The 17,825-nt window shown below is 44.6% G+C and overlaps 1 protein-coding gene across 3 annotated transcripts in view; it reads left to right on the top strand.

Annotated features, from left to right (window-relative positions):
• The window catches only part of CDAN1 (codanin 1), a 43,629-nt gene that overhangs the window by 16,068 nt on the left and 9,736 nt on the right, over positions 1–17,825 (top strand). For all 3 annotated transcript variants that reach the window (XR_013346365.1, XM_077818808.1, XM_077818809.1), the window contains 12 exons: positions 2,309–2,384; positions 4,597–4,805; positions 5,677–5,791; positions 7,601–7,744; positions 8,425–8,591; positions 9,258–9,339; positions 10,001–10,090; positions 11,449–11,503; positions 12,598–12,731; positions 13,957–14,060; positions 16,280–16,429; positions 17,251–17,314. Coding sequence is in view for 2 of the 3 variants with exons in the window: in XM_077818808.1 (XP_077674934.1) it covers positions 2,309–2,384; positions 4,597–4,805; positions 5,677–5,791; positions 7,601–7,744; positions 8,425–8,591; positions 9,258–9,339; positions 10,001–10,090; positions 11,449–11,503; positions 12,598–12,731; positions 13,957–14,060; positions 16,280–16,429; positions 17,251–17,314 (1,390 nt within the window). In the remaining variant the exon portion in view is untranslated. The remainder of the gene's footprint in view (positions 1–2,308; positions 2,385–4,596; positions 4,806–5,676; positions 5,792–7,600; positions 7,745–8,424; positions 8,592–9,257; positions 9,340–10,000; positions 10,091–11,448; positions 11,504–12,597; positions 12,732–13,956; positions 14,061–16,279; positions 16,430–17,250; positions 17,315–17,825) is intronic.

The raw sequence follows: 17,825 nt of genomic DNA on the forward strand, positions 1-17,825 counted from the left end.
ACTTTAAGTTCAGAAGGGACCATTGTGATAGAGTCCAGTAGTTCTCAAACTTTTGTACTGGTGACCCCTTTCACATAGCAAGCCTCTGAGTGTGGGACCCCCCCCCCAAATTAAAAACACTTTTTAATATATTTAACACCATTATAAATGCTGGGTGCAAAGCAGGATTTGGGGTGGAGGCGGACAGTTCGTGATCCCACATGTAATAACCTCGCAACCCCCTGAGGGGTCCTGACCCCCAGTTTGAGAACCCCGATCTAGTCTTACTGACCTCCTGCACATGGCAGACGACAGGACTTCACCCACCCACTTCTGAAATAGACCCCTAACCTCTGCTGAGGTACTGAAGTCCTCAAATCATGGCTTAAAGACTTCAAGTTACAGAGAATTCACCATTTACACTAGCTTACACCTTCAAGTGACCCCTGCCCCATGCTGCAGAGGAAGGCAACTTGCGCTCCCCCTCTCCCCAGGCCTAGGGTCTCTGCCAATCTGACCTGGGGGAAAATTCCTTCCCAACCCCAAATATGGCCATCAATTAGACCCTGAGCATGTAGGCCAGACCCACCAACCAGACACTTGGGAAAGAATTCTCTGTAATAACTCAGAGCCCTCCCCATCTAGTGTCCCATCTCCAGCCATTGGGGATTAAATCTTTGCCTAATTTCGAGCCTAAACTTATTGTTGGCTAGTTTATATTCATTGTTCTTGTGTCCACATTGGCACTTAATTAAATAACTCCTCTCCCTCCCTGGTATTTATCCCGCTGACGGATTTATAGAGAGTAATCATATCTCCCCTCAGCTGCCTTTTTGTTAGGCTAAACAAGCCTACAGTTTTCTCTCAAAAGGTAGGTTTTCCTTTCCTCTGATCATCCTAGTAGCCCTTTTCTGTACCTCTTCCAGTTTGAATTCCTCTTTCTTAAACATGGGAGAACAGAACTGCACACACTACTCCAATGAGGTCTCGCAAGTTCCTTGTATAATGGTACTGACACTTCCCTGCCTCTACTAGAAATACCTCTCCTGATTCATCCTAGGTCTGCATTAGCCTTTTTCACTGCCACATCACATTGTCATAGTCATCCAGTGAGCAACTAATACACCCAGGTCTTTCTCCTCCTCTGTTGCTTCTAACTGATAAGTCCACATCTTATAGCAAAAATTCTTGTTGTTAATCCCTAAATGCACAACTTTGCACTATTAAATTTCATTCCATTTCTATTACTCCATTTTACAAGGTCATCCAGATCTTCTGATATGATATTCTGATCCTCCTCCGTATCGGCAATACCTCCCAACTTTGTGTCATCTGCAAATTTTATTAGTGTGCACTCATTTTTTGTGCCAACATCAGTAATAGAACTGTTAAATAAGATTGGTCCCAAGACTGATCCCTGAGGAACTCCACTAGTAACATCCCTCCAGCCTCACAGTTCACCTTTCAGTATGACACTTTGTAGTCTCCCCTTTAACCAGTTCCTTATCCACTTTTCAGTTCTCATATTAAGCCCTATCATCTCCAATTTAACTAGTAATTTCCCATCTATAACTGTATCAGATGCTTTACTGAAATCCAAGTAGATTAGATCTGCTGCATTTCCTTTGTCTGAAAAAGTTATCTTTTCAAAGAAGGAGATCAGGTTGGTCTGGCACGATCCACCTTTTGTAAAAACATATTGTGTTTTATCCCAATTACTGTTCACCTCAATGTCCTTAATTACTTCCTCTTTTAGAATTTGTTCCAAGACCTTGCATACAGTTGAGGGCAAACTAAGAGGCCTGTAGTTTCCTGGGTCACTTTTTTCTCAAAAATAGGAACTATATTAGCAATTCTTCAGTCATAGGGTACGACCCTCGAGTTTACAGATTCATTAAACATTCTTGCTATTGGGTTTGCAATTTCATGTGCCACTTCTTGTAATATTCTTGGATAGAGATTATCTGGGGCCCTTGGTTTAGTCCCATTAAATTGTTTGCGTTTAACTACCACCTCGGATGTGGTCATTTCTACCTTCATATCTTCGTTGCCATTAGTCACCCTGCCACTACCCCTAAACTCTTCATTAACCTCATTAAAAACTGAGGCAAATATTTGTTTAAGTGTTGGGCCATGCCTAGATAATCTTTAATCTCCACCCCATCCTCAGTGTTTAGCGGTCCCACTTCTTCTTTCCTTGTGTTCTTATTTATATGGCATTGGAAGGCATTGGTTTTTAAAGAAATCACCTTGTGCTTCTGCTATAGCTGTATATAGACTCTGTTTTGACTGGCTCTTTTTGGTTTTAGCGGTTTGTTTTGTTTCCCAGGGCTATGATGAATCACCTCACAGCAGCCTATAATCACAGCCACTTTGCCAGGCTCTTTCAGAAACAGCTTATCCAGGTAAATAACATTGTATTTTCCATAAACAGAGCAGTTTTTTGCTAAGCTATAGCAAAATGTAACCTAGTATTTATACATTTGTACATATACTTTTTGCTGTAATTGAAGCTTTCCTGAGTGAATGGAATTATTTGAGGGGGTGGGGAGAATGGATATCTCAAAGGAATAATTTTATCAGTTCAAATCCAGCACAGATTGGTAGAAAACTACCATTATCTAATGACTTCTGAATGGGCTATGCAAAATAAGTTTGTTCCCAGTACAGTTCCCAATCAACATGTGTCCATACCAGAATGGACAGACATACCAGGGAATTAATGGATGATGGAGATTGGATTACTTAATCTTTTCTACTTTAGAGATGATTCTTGTCAGGTTTGTGGCACGCTAATAGGGCTGCATATTGAGCTTTGACTACAGAGGGCTTTGGTCTCAACAGCTGTTCACCTGGGACATTTTACCAGCAATAAAAATTCACACATTTGGAAATTAAAAAAAAATGTTTAGACATTGATGTGTATCTGATTCAGACTTGCCCGGTTATGTTCGTTGTTTTTCTCAGTGGAATGAATTGTTGTTGCTGGATCCTGGTCTGGATATGATGGCCCCGATTTTGGTTTGTTTATGTTTGGAAGGAGACACGATGCTGTTTGAAGCATTATTGTTGTTCTATCTATTTTTTTTTGCCTACTATTGTTCCAAGTAATGTGTGAGATCATTGTCAGTGAGAGAAAGTAGAGAGAATTTTCTGCTTGTTTGCTTTGTGTGTAGTATTTCCATTTCTGATCCTGTATAGTTGGTCAGCTTCCCTTGTATGTGGGGGGGGCGGGGGGGGCGGGTGTGTCTCCTTTCACACAGCACTATAGAGAGAGATTTAAAAAAAATCTAAACCCACAAAAAATTGTCAGAGGCTTGGGCAGGTGTAGTACCTGAAACTACTTGCAATGCATATTTTGAAATCAAAGGAGACTAAGGGAAATAGGTGCCCAGTTTGCAAATTGGGCACATAACTCTCTTAGTCACCTTTGAAAATCCCACCTTTTAAGTGTATTTCTAATCTGAAAAGACTGTAAAAATGTCTTCATCTTATTCTGCAGATGTGCTCCCTGTGTGTCTCCACAATTGTCATCTGCTGACTTTAGTGAGCAAAATACGGTTTTACTGATCTTTACTTCTGTTAGCCTTGCAGAACCATCATAGCTAAGAGACTGGGATCATCAAAAAAGGTGTTAACTAAGTTCCAATTGCAAAGCCAGATTTCTCCCTCAGTTACATCTTTGCATTCCTATTGAACACTGTAGGGTTTCATAGGTGTAACTAAAGACTTAAGTTGAAAATGTTTTGTCTGCAATGAGGTATGGGTGTAACTGACCAGAACTTGCCCTGCTGGACCTGTGCAATTTGTGATATCCGAGCAGGAACGAATCTAACTTGACTCTCAGAGCCCAGGGTGTGTTTACAGGGTTAGCAGTTGTAAAAGGATTTTCCTTTGTAAACTTGAGCACGTTCAGTTTAGAATTATTGAGACGCAATAAATGTTAACCTCACCCTATCGTATTTTAAGGAGTTTACTTCTCTGCATGGTGCCAGGATTTCAAGTTGCATCCTTGAGATGCCTCGGTACCTGATTAGTTCTGAGGGCTTGAAAACCTCTTCCTTTGAGTGCTGAGCCATAGCTCTCTGTGTGGATGAGCTACTGCAAATAATACTTAAAATCTGTGAAACACCGAGGAGCCCCACAGAATCTGGTCCAGGAACATGCGGTAGATGACAGTGAGAAGTAGCACAGTCTTAAATAGTCCTGATCCCTGAGCGGTGGACTAAACCATGGACGACTGAACTCTGATTCATGCAGGTTGTACAGTTATCCATGGTATTTATATTCTCTATGTAATAGGAAGCCAGGTTGGCCCAGCAGCCTAGGGTCCTAGTGTTAATGTGTGGCATCTGGATTCCATTCCTGAGACCACTAGGCCAGGAGGGTAGCATGTTGGCCTTGTATGCTTTTCCATGTGTTCTGCCCTCCCTTGACTGGCTGAAGGAGATAGCATTCATAGGCTTTATAGGGAGCCACATCCAGTTCCTTGCATTGGATAGAAAACTCCTCCATCAAAAGACTTTTTATGGGGCAGAGAGTGGGTGGGGCAAGATATCCAAGAGAGAAGAAAATCTTATAAATTTCCCATCTCCCTCCTTTTTCCCCCTCCTGAAGATGTGTAAAGGTCCTATTGGTGGTGGCACAAGTTGGGGAGATACCCCAGACCAGGATGTCCTTAATATGCTGGGTTCCGATAACCTAAGCCGGCTGAAGAGGCTACAGGAGAGATTTGTCGTTCCTCAGAGCATCAGAGGGCCCTGCCCGCCCCCTGCCTTCCCAGGGTGCCAGCAGTTCTTCAGGGACTTCATTCTCAGTGCAGGAAGGTTAGCTGCGTATCATTGCTTATGCCTCGGCTAAGTTTGGATGGTGGTTGGCTAATACCACTGGCTTGTGCTGCAGTTGGGGAGTCAACTCAGAAACTGGTCTTGGAACTCCAGCTCTTCGGGACAGTAGAGCCCAAGTGGGGACGTTTTCAAACTCTGAAGAAGGTTGCGATTTGCACTGTCCATTAAGTATTCCTGACTGGCATAGTTACCAAGTTGCTCTTGTATCCACTGGCCCAATCTATCTTCCTCTCCTAAGAGCTACATCAGGCTAGTTCCTAGTTAGCTTACTACAGAATCAAACTGAATGTCTTGCCAGAGGGGGTCATTGTTTCCTAATACCACGAGGTGATGCAACAGCGAACAGCAGGAGCTCTGCACAGCTGAATTGTTCCTTACAGGGTGGTGGTGGTCAGTGCCCTGCGGTGGAGTGTGAGGCTGCTCTATGGTTAGCCTTTCATGTTCCACAGCATAGATTCAGATCTCCCTTAGACTGCAAATGAAATGGGTTTAGGGACCTCAGTCTCATCTGTAAATGTTTAGCCACATCATTAGAACCAGCACGCTGTTGGAGAATAAGGGAAGTCTCTGTTCCAGAGAGGCCCAAGATTAGACTGGAAAAGGTCGTTAGTCCATGTTGAGGTTGGTTAGTGCACCGACAGAGCTGGTGTGGCGAGACTTGCATGGAGTCTGCCTAGGCTCTGCCTGGCTGTTAGACAGTGCTATTCTTGGCCACACAATGCACTTGGAGCTCCTCCCTTAAATGAGTTGATGTTTTGTATCAGCCGTCCCCAACTTCAGTGATTAAGGCTTAAATGTTAATTGAGATTCCACTGCTATTTTCCGTCTGATTTTTCATCTTTTGCTGAAGCTACCAGTTCAACCAGCACCTGATGGATAGCCTGTGTCTAAAGATACTTGAGCTGGATGGCCTTACTTTGGTAGAGCACGAACCTAGTGATGGGGAGGCAGATATGGATGAACAGGTAAGTAATATGTTCCAGACATCTGCTAAGAACTTGTTCATCGGATCAGTCCGAGAGCTGGTTCATGATGAGTTTCCTAGTTGCTACAGTGATATAAAAAGACTTGTTTAAAATCCATTTATAGTTGCGATTGTGATCCTCTTTAAAAAAAAAAAAAAAAAATCTAAAATATTGTTTAAAGTTACATCAATATGTTTGGAAGATAAAAAATTATCCACTAAGGTTCCAGTAGCCACTTTAACTTTGCCCCTGTGCTCAGTTTACATGTGCTCAGTTATGGTTACAGAAGTAACTATGCAAATAGCGCCTTCTGGTGATCAGCAACTCTTAAAATGTGGTTGTACTCTGAAAAGTGTCAAGTTTTTGTGTTTAAGACATCTTAGCAGGTCTGTTCACTGTGTGTTGAGTCTGATGGTCTGACTGCAGTACAAATAAAGTAACTTAACATTTAAAAAAAAAAAAATCATGTTAACCCTGTAGAGCTAACATACCTATGTTTGTAAGGCTAACCGTGCAATCCCATTGTTCTCAAATTTTGCCTAGTTATACTTATGCAATTCCACTAAAATCCTGAGGGTTGCACAGATGTAACAGAGGGCAGAATATGGCCATCAGGATCTTTGATGATCATGTTGCACAAGCCACAGAATTTTAGTCTCTGAGATGCCACAAGTACTCCTTTTCTTTTTGCTAATACAGACTAACATGGCTGCTACTCTGAAACAGATAATTTAGTTTAGCTGAGATCCCAGGGTGTGTTTGTGGTGCTGGCAGCTTCTAAGATGAGCAAACAGTCTGGAGTCACTGAGACAGAACACATGTAGGACCCAAGGCTGCCATCTTCACCAAGTCACTTTTCAGAATGAAACTGCTCTCTAAATTCTCAGGGATATGCAGCTGCTACTCGGCTGATGTTGGCTACATGCTGATTGCTCTTGCTTCATTGCCAGAGATGGAGGAGTACAGGAATATCAAGTTAAGATTAGTAATATGGAAGTATGACTGTTTGAGCAGCTTCTTGTTTTCTTTATTCTTTTAAGAAAAAGATCTTGGATTCATTTGTTGCTTATGTCAATAGTGGGACTGTCCCCTCAGTAGCCAGTGCAACAGTGAAGACAGGAGCTGTGTACAGCCATTTATGTATGTAATTTAAATGTGCCCATCACAACAATATCTAGTTACATTTATACTGATTAAATATACTCCACTTGTCCCTCTGGAGGAGGAGCCAGGTCTCTACTTGCACTCACTTCTAAGCTGCTTTTGTAGGTCTAAGTGGCATGCCCCAGGAGCATGTTTCTGGGGCTGTATTGCAATGTGATTAAGGAAATGCTTGCTGGAAGAGGTGAGACTTTGAAGACTGGAAGAGGTGGGCTCAGGATCATCTCTTGTAGCAGCGAGCTTCACAGTTGAGGGTCCTCTGCTGAAAACGCTCTTAAACTGAAACTTGGACTCAAGTGGAAGCATTTTTGTGGAACCCAGCTGCCATGGAGAAAAGTTGAGAGACATGAGGTCACATACCTCAGCCTCTGTCCATGCAGGGCTTTGAAGAGAAGGGCCTGGTCCTGTAAACATCCCCCTTAGAACTCTTACCAGTGCACTTGATTGCTGAACTCCACTTTTGAAGGATACTTGAATATTGCAGAGTGCCCTTCGCTGTGTTATAGGGGAAAGAGTTTTTCGGAGAGTGGTGGGGAGGATGAAGCTGTGAGGCATTTCCCATGCAGGAAGAGAAGAGCTCTGGTAGGTTACTGCTTCCCAGTTTGGTGCTGTGGTGTCCCTGACCAGTTTTCCTTCTCTCCATTTCAGGATGAAAAAAAGCATTTCACTGCAGCCCTGATGACTCTCAGACTCCTTGCAAAGTTTCTAGGATTTCTTGTTTTCCTGCCATACCAAACAGTGGAACCACCAAGCAGAGACTTGCAGGAGTCTGCAGTGGCATTAAGGAACCAAGTAAGTAACCTGCTAGAGAACCAGCCTGTGTTTTTGCTTGGCAAGTAAGTTTCCTTTGCCCCAGATGAGGCAGGTATTTCTCTGCTGCATCTGGCAGCACCATTTCATGAGGTGGAACAGACTCCAAAATGACATTCCATACTGAGCTGTGCCCTGTCAGGTGAAGAAAAGCATATGAGATCGGGAAGAGGGAGGTGTTAGTAAGTGGTGCATTGCTGAACTTCTTGATGATGTATCGAAGACCTGAATACACAGGAAATGCTTCCTTTGCATTGTGTAAGGTTCTACTACTAGAAACGCTTTTAGGAGTGTCTCAGGTCTCTGCTAAATACTCCCACTAATATGTCAAACCAGAGGCAGATTGGCTTTTATTGTCTGTAAGAATTGAACCCAGATCTCCTGATACTGTGTCAGAGTTCTAGCCAGAAGACCATCTTCTCAAAGCTACAGTGGGATCTCCATTAACTATTACTAGCAGGATATTTAATTTATATAGATCTCCAGTGACTGGAAGTTACAGAGATATAAACACTAGCCATTTTGTTACTGCTTAATTGTACAAAGAGTTAAATCATGGAAAGAAAAACCATAAGGTAGATGTGGATTTTTCTTTTTAAAGTAAATGTGAAAAGTTAGCTTCAGACTAATTTAAGTTGACTTAATGTGTGTTGCCCATCAAGACTCTGCCTGTACTGGATATATTGAAGCTCCTGAGACGATCTATCTTGAACCGACGTACTATTCTTACCATTCCTTGGGTTGTAGAATTCCTCTCCCTTGTGGACCATTTTGCTCCATTCCTTGACTACTACGGGAGGGTATTTTCCCTCCTGCTGCAGCTGTACAGGTGAGAGACTGAGCAAGGATGCCTGCACCTGCTTGAGAACATTTCTTTGCAATGATAATCACATCCCACTCTTCTTCCAAAATGGTGGCTGTGAGGCTGCATGCTAGCCCTCAGGTGGGACCATTATAAAAAATCACTTCTGTCCCTGTTACAGCTGTAAATCACTTGTATTTTTTTTTAATTTTATACTGTATTAAGAGGAGTCCATCCCAAGCTCTGGGAACCTTTGACACTTGATTAAAATATAGAGTTTGACCAAATATATACAGCTTCCCATGTGTCTTCAAGCAGTTGCAGCTGCAAAATATAAACTTAAGTCCCTCTGCAAAGTTCCCCACTGCCCAAATATTCTCAATTCTTCTCCCCTCCATAAAAGAGTACAAAGAGATGGGATTTGTAGCATGTCCTAAGTTTACCAAACTGTGGCTGCTGGAGACCAAATGTACAATGCACTTTATACAACCCCTCCATCACCACCGCGCACACTCATGCACAGGCTAAGACACCTTCTCTGTTCAAAAGAGGTTGAGATTTAAGGTAGACAAGGCAGGGAACAGGTTAAGGAAATGGAGAGCATGGAGACAAGTTATAGTATAGCGAAAATATTTTTTTAATTAATGCAGCTGAAGTTTAATGGTCTCTTCTACTGCCCTTTCTCCATGGCAGGTGCCTGGTCCTTTCTGAAGATAAGGAGATGAGTTTCCTGAACAAGCTACTGATCCTTGCAGTGCTGGGCTGGCTTTTTCAGGTACAGTAGTTGGAAAAGTAAATGGCTGGAGGAAAAATGTGCTAGAAGTTTAATTGAAAACAAATGAAAATGAGATAAAATAAACGAGATCCTTTCTGTAGCAAGTTTAACGCTCCTGTATAATTCCCTACTTTATTTCCATAGATCTCATCATCATTAAACTATATAGCACTTTTCCTCAGAAGCAAAGGGCTTCGTCTGTTATGAGTGCACACATTAGTTCCCACTGAAATTGGAAATTGTCTTGCACTGCAAAGGCAGTGTGCTGAATGCTGTAGGGAGGTGGCAGTGCTTTGCATTAATCGGAGAACTTGTCCAGCTTATTAAGAAATGGCATTGATGAGACTCCAAAGGTAGTCCTGTTCTGTCCTCAGCTGGGAGAATGGTGCCTGTTTTAATGGGAGTGAGAGAACCCCGAAGCTTGGTGAGCGTTATGAAAGATCCCCGGTGGGAGGTTGGGATATGTGAAATGGAGGGTAATAAACTCTTGATTTATAGAAAGAAGCTATCTGTGGCGTGGTGGGTCTGGCAGAGTATGGAAGATTTAATGGCGGGATATATATTTTTAGAATATTGAAAGACTGTCCCACCCTTGTAGCTGGGACTGTATTTCACTCACTGACTGCCAGTGGATGGCAGCTATTGTGGGTTTGTGTTCCAGGTCCCCTCGGTCCCAGAGGAGTTGTTCTTCACCAGTGAAGTCAGACAGGAGGGGTTGATGAGGGACACTATGACATCTGCTCAGGCTTTGGTAAGTCTGTGTAACAGTAGCTGCTTTAATATTTGCCGCTGATTGACTGAGGCCTGGGTGACCTGCAGGCCATGTGCAGCCTGTGGACTTCAACATCATGTGTAGTGGCTTATCTTCAGTGCAAATGTGTTTGAATAAAGACGCATGCAATGCTTCGACTTGTCTGACTGGTCATATTGCATTTTATGCTGGGACCTATAGTCTCCGTGGGCTGGACTTCAATATTGAAAACACAGGCAGCTGCAGTCTGCTTCTTTTATGCAAATTACCCCTCAGGGCTTTTGGTAAACTGCCAATATGACTAAACTGGAGAAAGCGTGGCCAGGATGAACTGAGGGGGTGCTTTGCCAAGGAGATGAGGGCACACAAGCATGTTTATTTACAGACTCTGATCTAATGTTGATAGAATATCCACAGTGCAGAGTGAGTGAGAGTTACAGCCTGTCCCAGGTGCTAGGAGTGATGACAGAACAAACTGGAAACAGGTGACTCAGATCTTTTTTTAAAGAAGTCTGCTGTATTGGAATTCTCTACAATCCACCTGGCCTGGCAAAGGGTAATTAGCACTTGAACAAAAACCACTTCAGAAAAAATAATTCAAGCCAACAAATAAGGTAGTTTTCAGATCCCATCTCCCTTGCTGTCTGTGGGAGCCTCCAGCCTGTCTCACCACTATATGAGAGTATCTTGTTACAGTGCAGTATGTGTCAGTCGCACCTCCAATGGCAGAAGGGAGATGCAGAACTCCATTGCAGCCTTTCCTAAATATGTACAATATATACTGTCAGCAGTGATGGGATGCTAGGCCCTCTCTTGATCCCCATCCTGCTTGGCTATGCAAGGTGGTAATATGGCGGTGGGAGCGTGTGTGGTCTTGTAACTCCATGGGTCAGAGTCTAAAGTCAAGTGGACTGATTCTGTGTGTCTGGATGGAATCAGTGGTGGAGCTTTAATTTTTAATAGTTGTGTGTTCTTTACCTTCCTCCTAGTTTGGGCTCTTCCCCCAGTCAGCAGCAGTCAGGGCAGCAGGCCTCCCCTGGGATCCCTAATCCCTTTTTACAACCATCCACTCTCAGTGGGGTTTTGACAGTGACCAGGACTAAAGCTCAAGCAATGGCAGATCTTTCTGAAATGCAGCACTGTTCACTGCATATTGAGGGCAGGAATGAACTCTGTGTGTGTTCAAAGTTCATGTCTTCCTTCAGATGCACTTGATCTGAGTTGTGATTAGCTCCATTTTTTTGAGGGTAAGGTGCCCTGAGACATCTGCGTGATACGTAAGGGATTTCTAATCCTCTAAAGATGATACCCTTTTGCAGCTGTTCTGTCCTTCAACTTCCTTTTCTTCCTTTTACCAGGATTCTGTGCCTTTGGTGGATCAGCAGTTACTTTATACCTGCTGTCCCTTCCTTGGTGAGTATTGTATTGATGTTAGTGCCAGCATTCTTTAGCCCCATGAGTCAGGTCATCTTTCTTACCCCTCCCCACAACCTTAAAACTCATAATTCTGACCTTGATGAAAAGACCAAGTCATGGATACTCCAACAACAATTGATAGATGTACCTCTCGGGACAGGGAGGCTGCAGATTGACTGCTCAGACTGTGTAGAGTTAGTGATTCACAGGAGAGGGGGAACCTGGCGCTCCATGTAAAGTCAGACTTGAATGGGGGAGTGCCAGGCTTCCCCATGCTGTGTTTAAATGGGAAGGGTTTGGATTGTGACAGTACCCTGGTCTCTAGGCTGACACTTACTGAAGGTAGAGGGGAGGGATCCCTTTGTACCTTGACATCATATGCTGTCAAGCTTGTGTTGTCAGGATTGCTAGTGACCGTGTTCCTCAGTCTTTGTTTCCTTGAGAGACTGCCTCTTGGTGGCTGTGCACTCATACAACAGAGGCACCCACCTGACCATTGGCTTTGAAGATGAAAAGGGGGAGGCTTTACCTCCTGGGGCTGCAGGGAAGGCTGTACAGTCAGTGCAATGATTCTTACATAGGAAATGCACATCACAATTTGAAGGGTTGAAATCGCCCGTACTGAGCTCACCTCCGGCATTCTCTCGGTAACCACACTGGAGTGCTGAGGGTCCTTGATTCTCCCACAACCCTGGTGGCCCTTGCAGAGCTGCCGCAGTCTGAGGAGGACTGGGCGGGATTGTCGTGAAAACCTTGTCCAAGTCACTACTCCCTAATCCTTCTGAAGGGTTGCTGTTGAGTATTGGGAAGCAGTGTGCAGCCTTCCTGTTCCTTGCTAGGAGTGCAGCTTCTGGGGGTGCCTTGCCACCCTGCAAGGGTAGGGGCTTGCAGCCCGCTTTCCTCACCATCCTGGGTGTGTGGGGTGTTGGGATTGTGCTGGCCTCTCCTCAGATCCCAAACTTACTCTCTGCTTTCACAAAAGCTAAGGTATTGCAGAACCTGGTTCAGTGAATTTCTCTTGGCACATCTGGCTCTGTTACCCACTGTCAGGACTGTGGGGACTGCTCTTCACACCTGTTTTTTCTTTTCAGGTGAGCTACGGAAGCTGCTGGCTTCCTTTGTGGCTGGCAGTGGAGCAAAGAATGGTGGCTTTATAAGGAAAATAACCCCAACTGCTGCAGAGTCCTTGGCACCTAAACCTTCTATCACACAGCAGAAATTGCAGGTAGAGAGAACCAGAGAGGAGCTGTGTACTGGCTCCTTGCACAAGTTAGGGATCCATTCTGTTTCCGCATAATGAAATAGCTCTGAGCATGGTGAAGTGGCTTTTCACAGCAGATATGCAAAGGGAAGGAGTGCTCACAAGAGGTCAGGCTGCACAGTGTTAGCCTAAAACTATATTGGGGGGGGAACAACACAAGCATAGGCAGCAAGGAATCTCTTGCTTAACCGTTATAAGAGGAAGGGTGACTGATCCTACTATCTGCTTGTTAAATCTTCCAGCACTGATACTGGGTGGGCTCTAAATTCTAGAGAACCTGAATACACAAGCCTTTCCTGTCACACGCACAGCTGATGCTTTTATACCCAGTCTTTCTTCCTGTCTCTTCTTTTTGGTGCGTACCCCTGACTTTCTTTTTACACTGCTCTGATTCCTCTATAACCATGGTAGGACATATGAGGGTTCTGTGTGTGGTGCAGTGTTGTCCCCCTATAATTAAAGGGGATAAAGCAATACTCCCTGGGAACGGCTCATTGTCATACAGTGCTCCCGGTTGCAGCCTGCTGTGAAAAGGTGCTGCTCTCAGAATGGACAGAGCTATCCATGTTTTTCCTTCCTCTTTTTTACCACTTTATCAGTCAATTGTTTTGCAGTTTCCTCACAAGTCAAAAGGAATAAGCTTTGGGCTAAAAGGTGAAAGGAAGATTGGACATAAGCATTTTACAGGGTGTTCCGGGGTTGTGGTCATAAAATGCTCTAGTATAGACAAGTTTTATGCCTTTCATCTGGCTGATGAATCTTGCCCATATGCTCAGGGTTTAGCTGATTGCCATATTTGGGGTCGGGAAGGAATTTTCCTCCAGGGCAGATTGGAAGAGGCCCTGGAGGTTTTTCGCCTTCCTCCGTAGCATGGGGCACGGGTCACTTGCTGGAGGATTCTCTGCTCCTTGAAGTCTTTAAATCACGATTTGAGGACTTCAATAGCACAGACATAGGTGTGAGGTTTTTTGCAGGAGTGGTGGGTGAAATTCTGTGGCCTCGTTGTGCAGGAGGTCAGACTAGATGATCATAATGGTCCCTTCTGACCTAAATATCTCTGAATCTTTACTGTGTACAGTACACAACAGAGCCAGTGTGCCCTGGGCCTGTTCGTTCCTGTAGTGCAGAGGGAAGGATTGATGTGGAGTGCCCTGGTCTGTTTGTAGCTCTTGTTCTTCCTCTTGAGCAGGTGGAGCTGGAGCAGGCCTTCTTCCACAACCAGCCTCCATCCCTGCGGAGGACCGTGGAATTTGTGGCAGAGAGGGTGGGATCCAACTGTGTTAAGCACATCAAGTAAGTGCTGGGTTGGGCATCTCTGAAAATCCCTGCTTGCCTGTTGGGTTTCAATCTCTGAGGCAAACATTTGGGTGTCCTGTTGCGGAGGGAGTTGCTGCATTGGCCTCACTGCTGGCAGTGGGCAGTCCGAACCTGACTGGTGCTAAAAAGTTGGGCTCACTTTGGACTGGTGTGGTGGGGACTACTCTGCATTTCCTCCATCTGGTGAAAATGTCACCCTCTCTTTAAGATGGAAGGGGATTGGTATAACAGAAGGGCCCACCTAGTAGACATCTGTGCAGATGCTGTCTGCCCACTTCCCTTGCCCCCCAGCCTCAACCCTCTGCCAATGACAGAAACACACCCCCCCGCCCCCCACACACACACTGGATGCCTCTTACAGGTATTGTAAAACAAGTGGCAAGTCACCTAATCTTTGCCTCAATACCCTATCTGTGAAAATGAGGATGATGTTAACAATGGTAATACTTCCCTCCCTGATCGAGTGTTGGGGGCCTAACTCATAGTAAAGTCCTATGAGAGATCCTCAGGTGGATGGCACTATAAATGGGCAGTGTTATTTTTTTAAATCACAGCTTAGTATTTCAGCTGGTGCAAAGGTTAGTTGCCACCCCCCCTTTGAGGGGAAGGTGGGGGGAAATCTCTCCCTTGATGTTGGAAGTGCTTTTCCTCCTCTTGGATTCCTTGACGACGCTGAGACTGGAATGGACTCCACTTGGGCACCCTCTGGCCCATGCAGAATAAGACACTCTGTCCCCTCCCAGCAGCACCCAGCTTCTACCTTAAAAGACTGATCTCATTTAGAAATATTTTTAAAAAACGTTTTGAAAAAATGTTTATCAGGTAAAATGCTTTGAGCCCCATTGACACCCTCCTTCTCTGAGACAGTGATCTCTCTGATTGGGGCTCACCAGTTTCCTGATTAATTCTTGGATGCTAAATCCCCCCGCTAGCCAGCCAGCGATCCAATGGCAGACATTGGAGTGCAAGGGAGTGTTTCCTTTTTCTAATGAGCCCTCTGAGGGAGTCTTCTCATTCTGTATGGTTTTTTGGATTTTTCTAAATTGTTTGTTAAATTGTGTGTGTGTGTGTGTGTGAGAGAGAGAGAGAGAGAGAACCTGAGTGCTAGTTGGAGGCTCTTGACCGACCGTCTCAGGGATTGAAGGCCTCTGTTCACAGAAGAAGTACAGTGCAGATAGAGCAAGCTTTCATGATATTGCACAGCTAGCATGTATTACTCTGGTCAGATGGGGATCCACTTTTAGGGGTGAGGAAGGGAGTTTGGTTCCTTGTCTTGTCCCATTTACCCTTGGCCTCTCTACTGAGGGGCCGAACAGTGGTGGCTTTATGACATAAGACATCTGTTCAGTAAGACTCGACCAGAGATTACCAGTCCATAGATCGTGTAAGCAGACACTTTCCCTTGCTGACTGTAATGCTTTGTCTACATTTGGGTGATTGCTCTAAAGTGTCCCTGTGTTACTACTCTCTGCTGAGATCAGTGCTGCCAGTTCCTGGTGGAAACTAGTGTGAGTGCTAGTCTGGGTAGGGTGCTGGTGACTGCCTGCCTGAAGTCCTGTCTGCACTAGCGCTCCCAAAAGAGCTTAGTGACCTAGGGTGTTTCTGTGAGCATCTTCAGGGGAAAGCTGTGTATCCCTTGTTACTTTGGATTATGTCTGTTTAGAGTGAACATGGAAACACAGAAATTGCCATGTTGGATCAGGCCTGTAGTCTTTCTGGCCTAGTGTTGTATCTCTAGTGGCTAGCACCAGATGCTTCAGAGGAAGATTTAAGACACGTCACAGTAGGCAGATGTGGGATAATCTGCCCCTCATGTTGGGTCTCATCCTAAACCCTAATAGTTAGAGATTGGTTTAGGCCTTGAGGCACAAGGTTTAATTTGTCTTCCAAAATTTGTTAGCAATCACTGGTAACTCTGCATATTCCTGTTAGCTATAGAAACCTACATTCCCTTTTTGAATCTCACTGTTTTTGGCCTCAACATCCTGTGGCAATGAATTCCAATGGGCTTGGGATGAGAAGATCTTATTGTGGAGGGGGGAGATAGATTAATAACATGTGATGGAGTTTTTAATCTCAGTGTTTTGTTTCATTTGTGGTCTAAAGGAAAATGATGCCCCTCTTGAAGCAGGATATAAGGGCTATATACTGATTTCCTGGCTTGTTCTCTCTGTTGTCCCGTTGGCTTGTAACAGGGCAACGCTGGTAGCAGAGCTGGTCAAAAGGGCGGAGGTCATGCTGCAGGATAAGGTAAAGGAAGAGGATGCTAATCATAGCAAACTGCTGGACGAGGTGTGTGCTCAGCTGTACGACGAAGGGGCGCAGGCTCTCCACAAAGGCAGAGAGTAAGCAGGAGAAGCTACTTAAATTAGTCATTTCTCTTCCTTTTCATTGCAGATTCCTTAATGATGTGTAGACTCTGAGATTACACAAATATTTTTAAAACCCCCAACCTCTGCTTCAGATGCGCTGGTGTGTTTAGCTGCATCCCTGTAATCTGAGCTCAGTTTCCCCTCGAATGCCTTCTATTCCTAGGAAGGAATTGAGGAGGATACAGTCCTGTGTACTCTAGCTGCCTCCAGCTCCAAACTGACTTAAGCTCCAGTCATTGTATTTTCCCCTCTTTTGGAGAGGAAGGAAGGAATGAATCCTGGGTGTTACGGCTCAACTGCCTATAGCAGGAACCTGTTATTAAAACTTTGCTTGCCTGGTTCTATCCTGCCTGGTTGTGGGACCCACTAAGATGTTCACATGGTAAAATGTAACAAAGCAGGTGGAAGTCCCTGTAGGGACATCTCTGACTGTCACCCTAGAGCAGCGGCTCCTGAACTGTGGGTCAGGACCTCAGAGTGGGTCACAACCCCATTTTAATGGGGTTGCTAGGGCTGGCTTAGACTTGCTGGGGCCTAGTGCCAAAGCCCAAGGGCTTCGGCCCTGGGTGGAGAAACTCAGGTTACAGGCCCCCGCCTGAGACTGAAGCCCTTGGGCTTCGGCTTTGGCCACCCAACCCAGGGCAGCGGGGCTCAGGCTTCGGTCCCTCCTCCTGGGGTCATGTAATAATTTTTGTTGTCAGAAGGAGGTCTCCGTGCAATGAAGTTTGAGAACCCCTGCACTAGAGCTTTGGCTGACACAACAGTATATTTTCTTTGCCATTTTTTATTTGCAGATTTTGCAGGTTGAAAGGGCCTGAGGCTGTGAGAGTGCTGCTGTCAGAAGAGACATCAGCAGCAGTATGTACCATGTCTATTAAAGGCCTTGCCTTTAGTCCGGCTCGGTATTCCTGTATCGCCATTGCTGTCACTTTTAAACCCCTCCGTGATAGGAGGGTCGAATTTACTGACACATGGATATAAAATCACCCTGAGCCTCATGCTTGCCCACATTAACTGGGCATTTCAGTCAAAATAATCCAGCAGCAAAATAGTTAACTGTTATTTACATTACCATGTGACTTCACAGTTAACTCCCATTGCAATTAATGTAATTTGTTAATCATACTTAATTTATGTTACATTAATTATACATTAATGTAATACATCTTCCTTAGCACCAAATACTGCCTGAGTCAATGGGCTTCATGTAGAGAATGTGTGTAAAAGGACCCTTTTGATCATTTGAGAACCCAGTTTCCATGACAGCGGCCTTGTCCCATTTGAGTTTATCAGGAGCCGCATGTATTGACTCTGAACACAATGTATGTTGAAATGAAGACTCTTCCCTAGAGAATTTGTGCCTTTGTCT

This window comes from Eretmochelys imbricata, chromosome 6 (assembly GCF_965152235.1).
Source record: "Eretmochelys imbricata isolate rEreImb1 chromosome 6, rEreImb1.hap1, whole genome shotgun sequence".
Taxonomy (NCBI): domain Eukaryota; kingdom Metazoa; phylum Chordata; order Testudines; family Cheloniidae; genus Eretmochelys; species Eretmochelys imbricata.